Source organism: Meles meles, chromosome 1 (genome assembly GCF_922984935.1).
Source record: "Meles meles chromosome 1, mMelMel3.1 paternal haplotype, whole genome shotgun sequence".
Taxonomy (NCBI): domain Eukaryota; kingdom Metazoa; phylum Chordata; class Mammalia; order Carnivora; family Mustelidae; genus Meles; species Meles meles.
Window position 1 is genome coordinate 118821461 of NC_060066.1, and position 15281 is coordinate 118836741.

The following is a 15281-nucleotide window of genomic DNA, read 5'->3' on the forward strand; positions in this document are numbered from 1 at the left end:
CGCCCTACTTTAACGCACACTTCAAATTCCCACAGCGATTTCCATAGTGCTGTGCCCTATGTGGGCATCTCTCTAATAGGCCAGGTAGGTTTCCACTGTTCTTCTGCCTAGCCATATGGCCAAGCCACTGGCCATTGCCTGTGAATCAGTAAAAACCCAAACACAGGGGCTTTTACCACTGTTCAATTTATCCATGCTTCTAGGAAAACAGCATGCAATCCACCAAGCTAATTTGTCTTTACTTTCTCCAATCAGAGTGGTGGCCTTCTAAACAGGAAGTTCACCTTGGAACAGCCATCCACAAACCAAGTAGCTCCTCACTGGTCAGTTATGAACTGTTTATAGGACACTGCCCAAGTGACAACAGAATCCAGCAGCTCCTCACAGAGCCTTCCTGCTCTTGAGTATCTCCTCCTCTCATTTCCATTTTGTTACAGAACTCTGCCGGGCACTGCCCTACCTACAGAAGTGTTATCCGACATTGTGCAAGACATCATGAGTATTTCAGTTTGCAAGATTATTTTTATGATTTTTAGTCACAGTGGCCGTTTCGATTACTGGTCAATAGCAAGGCAGTAATTGTCCTTCAAGCAGGAATTCTCTAGTCCAAAGTCCAGAAAGTCATTGTTGGGAGGCACTCAGAGGCTTTTGCCATAAGCCGCAGTCTGTACAGTACACTACTACAGTGGACTAACGCAGAAACTTTGTCCATACAAGCACCTAGACTTCTATTCTACATTGTCTGGGCTTGGGCAATCTTACAGGTTCCCCTTTAGTGTATCCAATTAATGTTGAAAGATGGCTTTACCTGACTTCAGTTTTACAATAATAGGTAAAGGAAATATTCCCCAGTCAGATATAAGGTCCATCCCCCTAAATACAATCAGGTAAAAACTTGTTCGAATACACCCATTCTCTCAAACTTTCACCCTATATTCCTAATTACAGCCTCCAGCAGAAACTTATGAACATATCTTGGTTCTACAATACTGGAAATCTGATCCCCAAGCCAGACACAATTCATTCCCATAAAACATTGAGGTAAAGGAGACACTTCTTTACATACAGCCTTGTTTAAACATTCCAACTTTCAAAATCCTATCAACCCTTATATGTTTCTGCTCCCTCAACTGCATTAGGGCTTTATCAATGGGTTCTGGTATTTGAGTGCAAATACCACAGTGCAAGAGACTCCCATATCAAGGAATCCTGGGAACTTTCCTTCTCCACCTCCTGATTATTTTATCCACTCTTGTGCAAAAGGCTTTGGGTCTTCCCAGGGATGAAGCTAAGGGACCTTGGCCCTTCATCAGTTTTTAGCTCACTTCATTTATCTACCCAATGCCCCAAGCAATTACTAGTCACATTACTCATTGTAATCTCTGCCTTTAGATTTTAAAAATTTCTCCAAACTGGGATAAATAGAATATACTTGAGGCCCTTTTTGGGGGGGTGGGGGGCAGAAAAAGGTCTCTGTGGACTGCCCAACCTTAAGTAGTGTTGTACTAAAATCTTTGTCTTAACCCCATCAATATCTATCTTATTCATCCAATTTTTTAAAAATATTTTATTTATTTATCAGAGACAGAGCACACACAAGCAGGGAGAACAGGAGCCAGAAGGAGAAACAGGCTCCCCACTGAGCAAGGAGCCCAATGTGGGACTCCATCCCAGGACCCCAGGACCATGACCTAACCCAAAGGAAGACGCTTAACCAACTGGGCCACCCAGGCATACCTAATTCATCCCATTTCTTAATAACCATCTAAAGCTTTCCATTCTCCTCAGTTGAATCCTATGATTCTTTCCTTTTTCCTTTGTTTTGCTCCAAATGATATATGCTTTATTCACCTTATTTCTTAAAATTATTTAATATTTTCCACATTGGGGTGCCTGGGTGGCTCAGTCAGTTAAACATTTGCCTTACACTCAGGTCATGATCCCAGGGTCCTGGGATGGAGCCTGTATCAGGCTCCTGCTCAGGGGGAAGCCTGCTTCTCCCTCTCCTACTGCTTCTGTTCTGTGTGTCTCTCTCTGTCAAATAATAAAATCTTTAAAAATAAATAAATGAATAAAATAAAAATTTCCACCTTGCTAAGACTTGATTCTTAGTACTTAAGTCCCTTGATTCTCTCCTTTGCCTTTCCTTGTTCTCTTGCTAATTAACCTGGTACTTTTATTAAGGGCTATAAAACCTGGGAGGGGAAGCTGAGACAGCAAATATGTAAGGCTTCCCCTACTGTCCCTAGGTTTTGCAGCACATAAGGTTATATGGGGTGTTCATGTAAAAGAGCTCCCCTTAACTACAGCATTTACTATCAATAGAGTAACAGACATACTCAGCAGATGAATATCCCAATTATCATAAAGATAATCCCACTGAGCTTATATATGAAGCATACCATCTGCTCCATTGAGGGTGTTCCACTTGGCATTTACAGGGCCAGGTGGGCATTCTCCATTATCAGGGTAAAGAGACCTTAGAGTGGCTTTTATCCAGACCAAGAGGCTGGCTGTTCCGTTGGGAATAACCTGCTTTGGGTGTGGACCACATATAGCTATCTGTGATTGCTCCACAGTGAGCCGTGCATCCTGCACCAACCCAAACTTGGTCTCCCGCACTACAGCATTTAAAACTAGATACTTCTCCTAAGTTACTCTCCAAATCCATTTTAATAAAGGTTCTTCAGGAAACTGCTACTACTGATCCACAAAATGAAAACAACTCCTTCACACAATATTCCCTGGTTTCAGTAGTCTCACTTTTGCCCTCCCCCTTACACCAATGGTCTTCTTGGAGACCAGAGGTTCTAGAGGTAACTTTCTGTTGTCTTTGCATAATTTTCCCCTTGAGGGAGGCAGCTTTGGGGCTAGTAGTCAAAACTGACTCAGGGAAATCTGATCTCAGTCTAGCATCAAAGTCAGACCCAGAACTCTATTTTAATTTCATTTTAACTATCACACATAACAAGAGCCAAAGGACTTTACATTTCACCTTTTCCTTATTAGTTTCCAATTCCTACATATCCAGTAAACCAAAGTGCTGGAAACTGGATCCATCTCTAAATTCCATTTGTAACTTTTATCTTCAGTAACTGAGAGCAGCACAGCTGCTGCTCCATACCAGAGGTGAACACATGCCTCCCAGGATCAATGGCTCCACATTCCCCATCCTCTACCCTCTCTTCCCAAACCATGTTTCTATAAGCCAGGGCCACTCTAGTAAATCTCACCTCTGTGACAGCTGTGTTAAAAGAAAAAAATATTCAATGACACCTGTTAAAACCTCATGAGAAAACTTTATTCAAGGTGGTACAAGTTTTCTCTTCAGGTATAGGAACCATTGTGGTGACATTTTGTAATGAAGGGGAGACTGGGCTCAACTCCATACTGCAAGGGCAAGTGGGAATTTATAGCCAAGGAGCAGGGTGGTCAGCCAAAATCAGTGCACGTAAAATCACTAAAAGGAAAAAAACAGGGATAAGGTGGGTTCTGGTTAAACAAATATAAGCGGATTCTTGCTGAAGACAGGCCTGGGTAACCAGACAGCACCTGAAGAATGCTGGAAGGTAAGAAAACCAATCAGACATCAAAGCGTATGATCAGATACCAAGGGTGTGATTCCACGGTGAAGGCTTCTTAACTGACTTAGCAGGGTTCTTGCTAAAACTGTTTTTACAAGGACCTAGAAGGAGGAGCCTAGAAGATGATTCAGGAGTATAATATTGGGTCAACCAAAGAATCTGTCCGTCCTTATTCTAGTCCAAGGAAAGAGGCATTCATCCCTCCTCTGAACAACGTAAGTCTATTCTCTTGTTCAGTCGCCTTTTGTCCATTAAGGACCAGGTAAAGCTTCTGTTGGGACTTAGTATTAAAGGATATCCGCTTGATGATGCTAGGAGACAGGCATTTAATGAGGGGAGCTTCTATGAAAATACAAGAAAAACAAAAATTAATAGTTAGATTAGAAACCTAGTTTCTGAGTCCAGAGGAGTGCCAGCTGAAATTTCAGACTAGAGCTCGAAGCATCTTTAAATGGTGGAATGAGGGTGGCAGTAGCCATCTGAAGAATTTTCCTGGTTTGCAGTCTGAATGTCTCTGGTGATGGCACTGGGTGTTCTGGTGAACCTCTCGTCCACATAGCAGGAGGCACAAGGGTTGCCCATATATATGATATGTGATGTTTTTTGTTGTCTTTTTTTGAAGTTTATAAAGTCATCCAGCTTTAGCTTGCAGGGTTTCAGGAAAAGAGCAGTTTTAGTTTTCGGTGATGTCAAGTCAGAAGGGTGGGAGAAAAAACTACAAACATTAGTTTAAAAAATTAGAGCCACAAACTATAAACATTAGTTTGAAAAACTGAAAATTAAATTTTCAAATTAATTGAAAAACTGAAACTACAAACATTAGTTTGAAAAATTAGAACCAACTCTGGAGGAAACCAGAGTTGAGTATCTGGTAAGGAATGGCAAAAACGTGCAAGACAGACTCCATGAGGGTGCACTACAGATCTGCACTAAAACAAAAAAATTTCTCTTTATAGTGAACCTTTCAGTGAAAGAATTCTGGTCTCATTTAAAGCCTGGGATATTAAGTTTGTCAAGTTGTCAAGTTTGTTAAGTTTGTCAAGTTGTTTCTGTGCCATTTCAGTTAAAATAAAGTTTTTAGTTTTTGCCTTAAAAAAAAAAAAAGAACAACCAAAGAATTCTGATCTCGTTAGATTTGTCCTGATTATTTACATAGGTGAAGCAAGAATAGTGACTGCCCATATGGCCACTTTTTGAGTTTGCTTTTACTGGAACTTTTCATACAGAAATATCAGATTAAGCTTTTAAAAGCCTCGGGGCACCTAGGTGGCTCAGTGGATTAAGCCTCTGCCTTCCACTCAGGTCATGATCTCAGGGTCCTGGGATAGAGCCCTGCAACAGGCTCTCTGCTCAGCAGGGAGCCTGCTTCCCTCTCTCTCTCTGCCTGCCTCTCTGCCTACTTGTGATTTCTGTCAAATAATAAATAAATATTTTTATAAATAAGTAAATAAACTTTTAAAAGCCTCTGCGATTATGTAGCCAATCCAGGAGTTAGCCACCAGACTTTATCTTCCCATATCTATAAGCCTGAGAGAACTCCTCTTTCCTTGGGGTCCCCAAGATAGCCTGAGATTTCTGGACCTACCAGGAAGTGACATTCCTTACTTACCTGTAACGCTGGGAACCCTGGAGGACAGATAGGAGCCAGTTCTTCCAAGAGCACTAGCTTCATAAGGGCAATCTTAGTCCCTTTAAACCAGATTTTATGCACGTCACTCTCAAATATAACATTACAGTCGAAGCTCTGATAATAAAACCAATGTTTCCAACTCTATCCTGTTACAAGAACAGATTCTTCTTCAACTTACACAAATAACCATAGTATCATGAAAACAAGAATATGCATTAAGAGTTTCCAAATTTTGGAGGGATCAGATAGGGAGAAAAAGTAATTGTTTCATCTTTGTTCACAAAGGTATAATCAGATTGTTGTAAGCTACAGTTTAAGAGAAAAGGGGGGGGGGGCTTTCTTTAAATCTGGAAAACATTAAAGAAGGAGCACTGTTTCAAACAAAGAGTTATTAAAAAAATATAACCATCTTCATCAGTTCATTTGGTCCCATGTAATTAATTCTTATTCTGCTCGATCTTGAGTTAGCAGTTTTATGAATCCATCAGCTTCTTCATTAGTTCTGGAAATTTTTACTCAGCCCAATGCATGACCTTAAAATTATTCAACTGAGGGATGCCTGGGTGACTCAGTCAATTAAGCATCTGCTGTCAACTCAGGTCATGATCCTGGGATCCGAGGATCAAGCCCTGTTTTGGGCTCCTTGCTCAGTGGGGAGGAGTCTGCTTCTTCCTCTCCCTCTGCCCCTCCCACCTGCTCATGCTCTCAAATAAATAAATAAATCTTTTTTTAAAAAAACTATTCAACTGACACCATTATGGAGTATTCTTGCCTGTAGCTGATTGTAACTGGTGTCAGAGAAAAATGAAAGTAAAACAACTTGTCTGTGAATGAAAAAGACTTATAACAGCCATGGTCAAAATTCTGATGAGAGTTCATTTGATAAGCAAAAAAAGTAATTCTTGTATCATATAATATTTCAACATACTAGACAACAACTATAAACTTCAAACATTTCTGGGAATACCAAAATTAGTAACATATATCCATACACAAATAACCTAAGAAGGTTTGTCATCATTTCTTATTTGACAATGCGTCCCATGTAATCTGTCATAGCAAATAAACCCAATTAGTTTAAATATCTCTTTTACAGGGTGAGCGACAAATCCTTTGAAATTTTTTCAGAAGCCCTCTGAAAAAATTATATTAAAATAATATCTCAAAGTCAGTGTGAGATCAAAAAATCCCATGTAGGGGTCCCTGGGTGGCTCAGTCAGTTAAGCACCCAACTCTTGATCTCAGCTCAGGTCTTGATCTCAGGGTCATGAGTTCAAGCCCTGCACTGGGCTCCATACTGGGAGTAAAGCCTACTCTAAAAAAAAAAAAAAAAAAAAATCCACTTAGAATCTGATTTGGGGAAGTTGTCAAAAATGTCAAATGGTTTAAACGGCTAAGTATGGGGCACTTGGGTGGCTCGGTCTGTTAAGTGTCTGATTTCAGCTCAGGTCATGATCTCTGCGCCCTGTGAAGGGCTCTGCACTCAGCAGGGAATCTCCTTCTCAATCTGTCTCTGCCGCTCCCCTTGCTCATGCTCAATATCTCTCAAATAAATAAAATCTTTAAAAAAAAATTAATTGACTTAAGATAACAGGTCATTGTGTGAGGCGAACGTGATAACCACTACACTACGGAAACGATAACAGGTCATTGTGAAACAATATCTACTCATTTAAAAAAAGTGACAAAAGATTTCAAAGGCAAATACAGAAAATTACATGGTTGGAAAAAAAATCTTAGCTTTTATAATATTGAAAAGACTCAATTCTTTAAAGATTTTATTTATTTATTTGACAGAGAGAGATCACAAGTAGACAGAGAGGCAGGCAGATAGAGAGAGAAAGGGAAGCAGGCTCGCTGCTGAGCAGAGAGCCCGATGTGGGACTCGATCCCAGGACCCTGAGATCATGACCTGAGTGGAAGGCAGCGGCTTAACCCACTGAGCCACCCAGGCGCCCTGAAAAGACTCAATTCTTTAAAGTAATGAAAGACTTGGGGCACCTGTATGGCTCAGTCGGATAAATGTCCAACCCAAGATTTTGGCTGGACTCATGATTTCAGGGTCATGAAATTGAGTCCAGTAGTCAGGCTCCTTATTCAGGAGGGACTCTACTTCTCTCCTTTTCCCTCTCCCTCTCCTCTGCAATCCCCAACCCCACACACTACACAAGCGGTCTCTCTAAAATAAATGAATCTTTTTTAAAACAAAATTATCAAAGAACTGGGGCACCTGGGTGGCTCAGTGGTTTAAGCCTCTGCCTTCGGCTCAGGTCATGATCCCAGAGTCCTGGGATTGAGTCCCGCATCGGGCTCTCTGCTCGGCAGGGAGCCTGCTTCCTCCTCTCTCTCTCTCTCTGCCTACTTGTGATCTCTCTCTGTCAAATAAATAAATAAATAAATAAAATTATCAAAGAACTGATGAACACAAAAAGCACAGGAAATTATTTTAATCAGACACAAAATCTTTGTTTCCTAGGCAAATTACATAAAAGGTAAAGGAAAATCTTTTTAGTTTCTTAATAAAAGCAGACAAATAATCCAAGAAAACTGTGACATTTTAGTTTTGCATCAGGTACACTTTTGATATTAAAGTTAAATTTTTTTAACTTATAAATAAATCTACTAAACCTTAGCAACTTGACCACACATATAATTACTTTTCTGCACATCTATAACCATTTTTCTAATATCCATTCAGTTTCTGTCTTGTATTTTTGATTCTTTCTCATTCTGGAACAACCAGTCAGTCTGCCTTAGAAAATTATTTTTTTTCCCCTGCACAAAAACACATCCTTCATGCCTTGCACATTCTGCATATAAAATTGTTTCATTTTTTAAAAATTTATTTATTTGACAGAGAGAGAGATCACAGGTAGGCAGAGAGAGGGGGGGAAGCAGGCTCTCCACTGAGCAGAGAGCCCGATGTGGGGCTCAATCCCAGGACCCTGAGATCATGACCTAAGCCGAAGGCAGAGGCTTAACCCACTGAGCCACCCAGGTGCCCCAAATTGTTTCATATTATTTTTATGGTTTCTAATAGTTCTACCTATATATTGATTATAATTTTTTTTTAAAGATTTTATTTATTTATTTGACAGAGAGAGATCACAAGTAGGCAGAGAGGCAGGCAGAGAGAGTGAGAGGGAAGCAGGCTCCCCGCCGAGGACCCCGAGATCGCGACCTGAGCCCAAGGCAGCGGCCCAAACCACCGAGCCTTATTTGACAGAGAGAGAGAGTCAGAAAGGAAAAACAAGCAGGAGGAGTGGGAGAGGGAGGAGCAGGCTTCCTGCAAAGCAGGGAGCCCGACATGGGATTCGATCCCAGGACCTTGGGATCATGACCTGAGCCGAAGGCAGACACTTAACAACTGAGCCACCCAGGTGCCTCTACAATTTTTTTTAAAGTATTAATAAACTTTCTTTTACAGAGAATACTATGACACAGACAATTGCCTTCTGTCATATATCAGCATTCTGTAGATTAGTAAGCTTATGAATATGCAATTTCACAATTTCTAGAGACATATAATTCCTCACAAAATGATTTTTCAATGTGGTAAATGACATGTTTACTAAGAGATTCAAATATCTTTAGATTTTCTATACCACATAAAAACACGACACCAAAAATACATAAACCCAAACTTAGATTCAGTAGTGAATGTTTCAGCAGTTTACCCTGCTTAGAAATGACCTACATTTGGGGTACCTGGATGGCTCACTTGGTTAGGCATCTGACTTGTGATTTCGGCTCAGGTCACGATCTCAAGGCCATGAGATCAAGCCTCACATCAGGCTCTGCACTGGTGTGGAATATACTTAAGATTCTTTCTCTCCCTTTCTCTTTGCCCCTGCCCACGCACATACACACATACACTCTTGTGCTCGCTCTCTCTTAAAAAAAAAAAAGATAGAAAAACTTTTAAAAAATGGTCTACCTTTTTATTTTAGGCATATATTAACACCAAACTAAGCTAGCCATCATCTCAAGTTATTTCCCTATTAACTATTTATTTATTTAGATTTTATTTATTTATTCGACAGAGAGAGACAGCACAAGCAGCAGGAGTGGGAGAAGGAGAAGCAGGGTGATGTGGGACTCTATCCCAGGACACTGGGATCATGACCTGAGCCAAAGGTTTAACCAACTGAGCCTCCTAGGCACCCACCCTATTAACTAGTTTTTAAATTTTATTTATTTGAGAGAGAGAGAGAGAGAGAGAGAGAGAGCAAGAGCAGGGGGAGAGACAGAGGGAGAGGCAGACTCCCCACCAAGCAGGGAGCCCAATGTGGGGCCTAAATCCAGGACTCCAAAATCATGACCTGAGCCAAACAAAGGCAGATACCCAACTGACTGAGCCACCCAGATGCCCCACTCCCATTAACTATTTTTATAACATATATATGATAGGCAAGTATCACAAAAGTAAAAACCCAGGAAGATTAAATACATGGTCTCCCCACTGTCTTTTTTTTTTTTTTTTACGATAGTGCTTGACATACATCAAGCAATTCATTTTTATGTTTTAGTCTTAATTTGGATTTATAGTTTTTATTTTTTTTAAAGATTTTATTTATTTATTTGACAGACAGATCACAGAGAAGCAGGCAGAGAGAGAGGAGGAAGCAGGCTCCCCACTGAGCAGAGAGCCCGATGCAGGGCTTGATCCCAGGACCCTGGGATCGTGACCCGAGACGAAGGCAGAGGCTTTAACCCACTGAGCCACCCAGGCGCCCCTGGATTTATAGTTTTATAATCTTAAAGTCTAGTAGAGATCATATAAGCTTGACTAGTAAGCTTAGGTAGAAGAAAAATTATATGTCCGCATTATATTTAATGCTGACAACTCTACAGACATACTTGTTTTTATTTTACCATCAATTTTCAAAATAGCTTTATTTACAAATGTAAACTTAAAATACTGGATTAGTTTTGGAGTGCCTGGGTGGCTCAGTCAATTATTTTCCTTCAGCTCAGGTCATGATCTCGGGGTCCTGAGATAGAGCCCTACAACAGGCTCCCTGATCAGCAGGGAGTCTGCTTCTCCCTCTCCCTCCTACCAGCTCATGTACAAGCCACACACTCTCTCAAACAAATGCAATCTTTAAAAAAAGGGGGGAGGGGCCAAGACAAAACATTGGGTTAGTTTCTCTATTTCTGAGAGTTTCAGGAATATTTAATTTATGTAAGTGCTCACATCTCTAAGGCAGCTTGAATGAAATTCCTTTAAGGGATTTTATAAATTAATTTGATAATATTATCCAGAGGCAGAGAAATATCACACCTTTACAACATACATACACACACACACAAATAGAGAGCTACTGTTTTCATTCTAAAATTTCAGTCTTAAGTTAGTAAAATATAGTAATACAAATTCACTGGTTTATAGAAAATAATTCATTCTTGTCTTTTCTCCACTTTTCCATTTTTTTTTTAAGATTTTATTTATTTATTTGACAGACAGAGATCACAGAGAAGCAGGCAGAGAGAGAGGAGGAAGCAGGCTTCCTGCTGAGCAGAGAGCTCGATGTGGGGCTCGATCCCAGGACCCTGGGATCGTGACCTGAGCCGAAGGCAGAGGCTTTAACCCACTGGTGCCCCTCCACTTTTCTATTTTTATACAAATTGTTTCTAAGGATGCCTGGGTGGCTCAGTATGTTAAGCATCTGCCTTCACCTCAGGTCAAGATCCCAGGGTCCTGGGATCCAGCAGGGAGTCTGCTTCTCCCTCTTCTTCTGACTCTTCTTTCCCTGCTTGTAGGCACATGCACACACATGTGCATGCTCTCTCTCAAATAAATAAATAAATATCTTTTTTTTTTTTTTTAATTGTGTTTCTAGGAAATGTTGGACCAAGTTAATGTATTTGTTTACCAATTATATAAATATCATCTTCAAGACTTTCCCTTGCCCTGATAATGTCTTATGGAGGTTGTGGACCAAATTTCAAGTGAGTGACCAAGGAGACATCTAGCCAACTGCGTGGGTATCTCCAAAGCCCATCTGACTGGCCAAAACATCCCTTCTGTTTCCAATTAGCATTCTCCTTTTTAGGTCAAGTAACTACTTTTTAGGTCAAGTAACTGCTTATGGGGGTCCCTAAGTCCCCTAACAGCCCCTAATGGAGGACAGGGGGCCCAGAATTCAAGTGACTATAAAGACTGTGGTAGAAAAAGATTGTGGTGGAAAAAGGCGTGGCAGAGGTAGAGAAGAGAAAAGAATTTGGAAGGGGACATAAGAAAAGATTCAATGGAACTGGAAGTTTTAAGGCAGTTAAGAGGAAGGAGGAGGAAAAGCAGCATTGGGAAGGGAGAGCTCTTCAAGGAGCCAGATTGGGGAGATCTCAAATTTCTCAAAGAAACCAATGAAATTCTCCATTATTCTCAGCAAAAACATGCCAACACGAATGGACGTAGACACAGTTGGCAGCAAACATAGCAGGAGTTCAAGATGGGTATTTTGAGTCAACTGAAAACTTCCCATGGAAAAAGCAGGATCCAACACAGAAATCTAAGAGGTATTAGAGAGCCAGGAAGCTACACTTCAAGTACAAGGAGACAGGGGGAAAAATAAAAACAGATTTCCAAACCAGAGAGTCAGAAAATAATCCCCACTCAAAAAAAAAAAAAAAAAAAAAAAAGAGTCAAGAAGAAGAGATTTCCAGTCTGGTAAGTAGCTTTCAAAGAAAGAAGCCTAGGACTCTAACCCAGCTTTTTACAAACAGCTATTTGCCTGGCACTCTGACTGAGCTTCTTACAGAAAAACATGGGACTCCAACCCAACCTGTGTTTATCTGAGACTCTATCTCATCTTCTGGAGTAAACTCAGACTCTTAAGAATCAAAATCTGTCCTTACCAGCTTCCACGGACATTTGTCCGGAGCAATGATTCAGGAGTCGGACTCACCAATGGATCCCGGATCAATCAGTCAGGAGTGAAGATAAAGTCTTCAAAGTTATGCACTTAGGGTCCTGGGTGAGAGGTCCGGGGGTCCAATGATGAATCTGATCCTATCCAAGTTGAGGGATCATAACTGATAAAAGGAAAAAAATTATACTTGTTAAAGCATGGTAAGGAAAACTTTGGGAGGTGGTGAAGCTATGAAATTTTGTAGTGGAGGAAGGAGTTGGGGCTCAATTCCGAATAATGCTTGGGCAAGACGGACTTTATAGCAAAGCAGAAGTGAGGTCAATGAATGGAAAATTACTGAGAGGAAACTCGGGGGGCAGGAGGGTAAGCACTGACTAAACGGCCTAAAGGATTCTTGCTAAAAACAGGCAAGGGCAATCAGACATCACTTTCTGGATGTTCTAGGAGGAGGAATCCAAACAGATACTGAGCAGGGGCACTTCTTGCTAAACTGACTTAGCAAGCTTCTTGCTATAACTAAATTTGACTAAGAAGTATACATATGGCCCAGAAAAGTTCAGAAGTCTAACTAAAGTCTGCCCAAGCAAAGAGTCTTTGTCACCTGTTACTCCCTTTTACTCCACACATAATACTGCTGATACCAGACATGTGAAGGTTTTCCTCCCACACCAACCAATTCTCCAACACCAGCTACAATTCAATTCAATTCTAACACTACTGGAGTTACAGCAGACCTCATAACAGATCTCAGCCTCATTAAGTCTGTCCCCCACTTCAGACACTAATCACAAGTAGTGGGTCCCCATATTACCTACAACTTCTGTCTGACTTGGCTAAAAACTGGAGGTACCCAGGAACCCCTCACTGGATTTAATCACTTGCTAGAACAGCTCACAGAACTCAGCGAAACACTTACTTATGTTTACTGGCTTATTACATAATAAAGGATATGGTCAAGAACAGAAATAAACAACCAGGCAAAGAGATACACAGGGTGAGATCTGGAAAGGTCTGGTGCTAGAGTTTCTGTCCCAGTAAAGTTGAGGTGTGCCACTCTCAGGGTGAAGGTATGTTCACCCTAGAAGCTCTTCAAGTCCATACTTCGGGGATTTTTTGGAAGGTAATCATATAGGCATGATCACTTATTAACTCAATCTCTAGTCCCTCCCCTTCCAGGAGAATAGGGATAGGGCTGAAAGTTCCAAGCTTCTAACAATGGCTTGGTCTTTCTGGTGAGGGACTCCCATCCTGAAGCTCTTCAAGAGCCTATCAAGAGTCTCCTCTTCAGACTGAAACACACTCCCATCACCCAGGAAATACCAAGGGATTTAGGAGCTTCTGTGTCAGGAATCAAAGACTGAATGTTAGAACACAAAATGCTCCTAGTGCTCTTATCATTTAGAAAATTACAAAGGCTTCAGGATCTCTGTACCAGGAACTCAGTACAGATATACATACATATTTCAAAAACCAAGATTAACGGATTTCATCTATAATCTTTTTGATGATGGCCACGAGTTTCAGCATGAGTTTGAATCACTAATGTATTTAGAGCACGACATCTACTTTAAACATTCAAAATTACATTTAAAAACCCATGTGTACCTGGTGGTTTTATAGCTGAAGGCAATGACTGAAGAATGTTACATTTCGCAGTTTATAAAAGTGCAATTTTTTTATTCTAAAACAACTTCTGCTAATGTAAGACTTCCATCCAATTACATTTCTACAACAGAATTACTCTCCAAGGCATTTTATTTCAACTGAAAATGTCAATTTCATTATAGTACATTTAGAATTTGGGGATGTCATTTGGCTTTAGGAAATCTGTCTAGATTAAATAAAAATCAAACGCAGACACAAAATAATTGTATCTTACATAAAACTATTCCTAATTACTGTCTACCTACCAATGGAGGATCTTAAAAAAGTAAGCCACATTTACTTCGAATACAGCTAAATAAAGTGTTGGCTTTAAACCTGCATCAGATTCATTCCATCATAATCAGCAAGCTGTTCCAAGAATTTCTTAGAAAAAGGCACTTGCTGCATTACAAAGATTTTGTGCTAGGTTCAATACAGACTACGCTGATCACTGATACCAATTTTTATATTTAATCTGGGTCAGCAGAACCAGAATTAGCTACAGGTGTCACTACCAAAACAACAGAAAACATTTTATTGCCGATCTATGCTATGATATTTGGTTATTTAAGTTACCTTAATTTTCTCAAAGAATTCCTGAAGTTGCTTTCTTTCCCATCTATCTTAACCTATTTGTAAACGTTTAAATACCTTAACCTCTGCGGCAGAGAGAATTTCTACTTGTAATTTACTCGCAAGGAAAATCCAAGCAGCCCCTCATACTTTAATGGCACCTCAAACTATTCTTTTTTGTGACACTCTTCTTAGAGAAGACTCTATTAGAAGTCTGTCAATTAATAAATGCGATGCTCAGTTAGCAACAGAGGAATAACTGTTAGTGGTTAAGAAACCCCATAATTGCAGCATTTAACGCCTACTGTTGCTCCTACTGCCACCAGGCTGACTCAGACTAACGAGCTCTCCAGGTGACACTAACACAGGCCTGTCAAGATGAGCATTCAGCAGTAGAGTCTCCAGAAGAATTCCTCCAATCACTGTACTTGCTTCTAACACATAAAGAGAACTGATTTTTAGGTTCTTCGCACAAGGAAATGCACCGAAAACAATTAAAGCAGCACATGATCTGGGAAAGAATACTGCCTCCCTTCTTTACAGTGAATCCCGATTTTTAAAAAAATGCCACTTATAAAGGTAATTCCTCGGGTTAGTACTAGATCTCCTAATACATGCTGTTTCAACCCTGTAGTTCAAGGATCAAAACTACAGCACCCAATGTGCCAAAACGCGAACTAGAGACAAAAGGACCGTTCTTATGTCATTGGCGATCGTGGTTATAAAAGCACGTACCTGCGGAGCATTCAGGTTGAGTTACATCTGGATGAAGCAGCCCAAAGTGGGCGAGGAGCTCCAGCCATCCAGAGTAAAGGCCGGTGCCCGGGTCCAGAGAGGCGTTAACAAGATCCCCGTCCCAACTCCTCCCCAGCCCCGGAATCACAAACTCCCAGGCCTCAAGAACCTTAACCCTGGTTGTCACACGAGCCTCCAGAACCTTAACTCCAGGTTGTTTAGGCTCCCACCCCACCCCCAAAA

The 15281-nt window shown here is 40.6% G+C and overlaps 1 protein-coding gene across 5 annotated transcripts in view; it reads right to left on the reverse strand.

The window, feature by feature from the left end:
- LRIG2 (leucine rich repeats and immunoglobulin like domains 2) overlaps nucleotides 1–15281 on the reverse strand; it is a 71387-nt gene that overhangs the window by 55541 nt on the left and 565 nt on the right. The window contains exon 1 of one of the 5 annotated variants that reach the window (XM_046001174.1): nucleotides 15039–15122. The exons of the other annotated variants lie outside the window; for them this stretch is intronic. Within the exon in view, the coding sequence (XP_045857130.1) occupies nucleotides 15039–15049 (11 nt within the window). The 5' untranslated portion in view covers nucleotides 15050–15122. Of the gene's footprint in view, nucleotides 1–15038; nucleotides 15123–15281 lie in introns of those variants that run through there. 5 annotated transcript variants of the gene reach the window in all.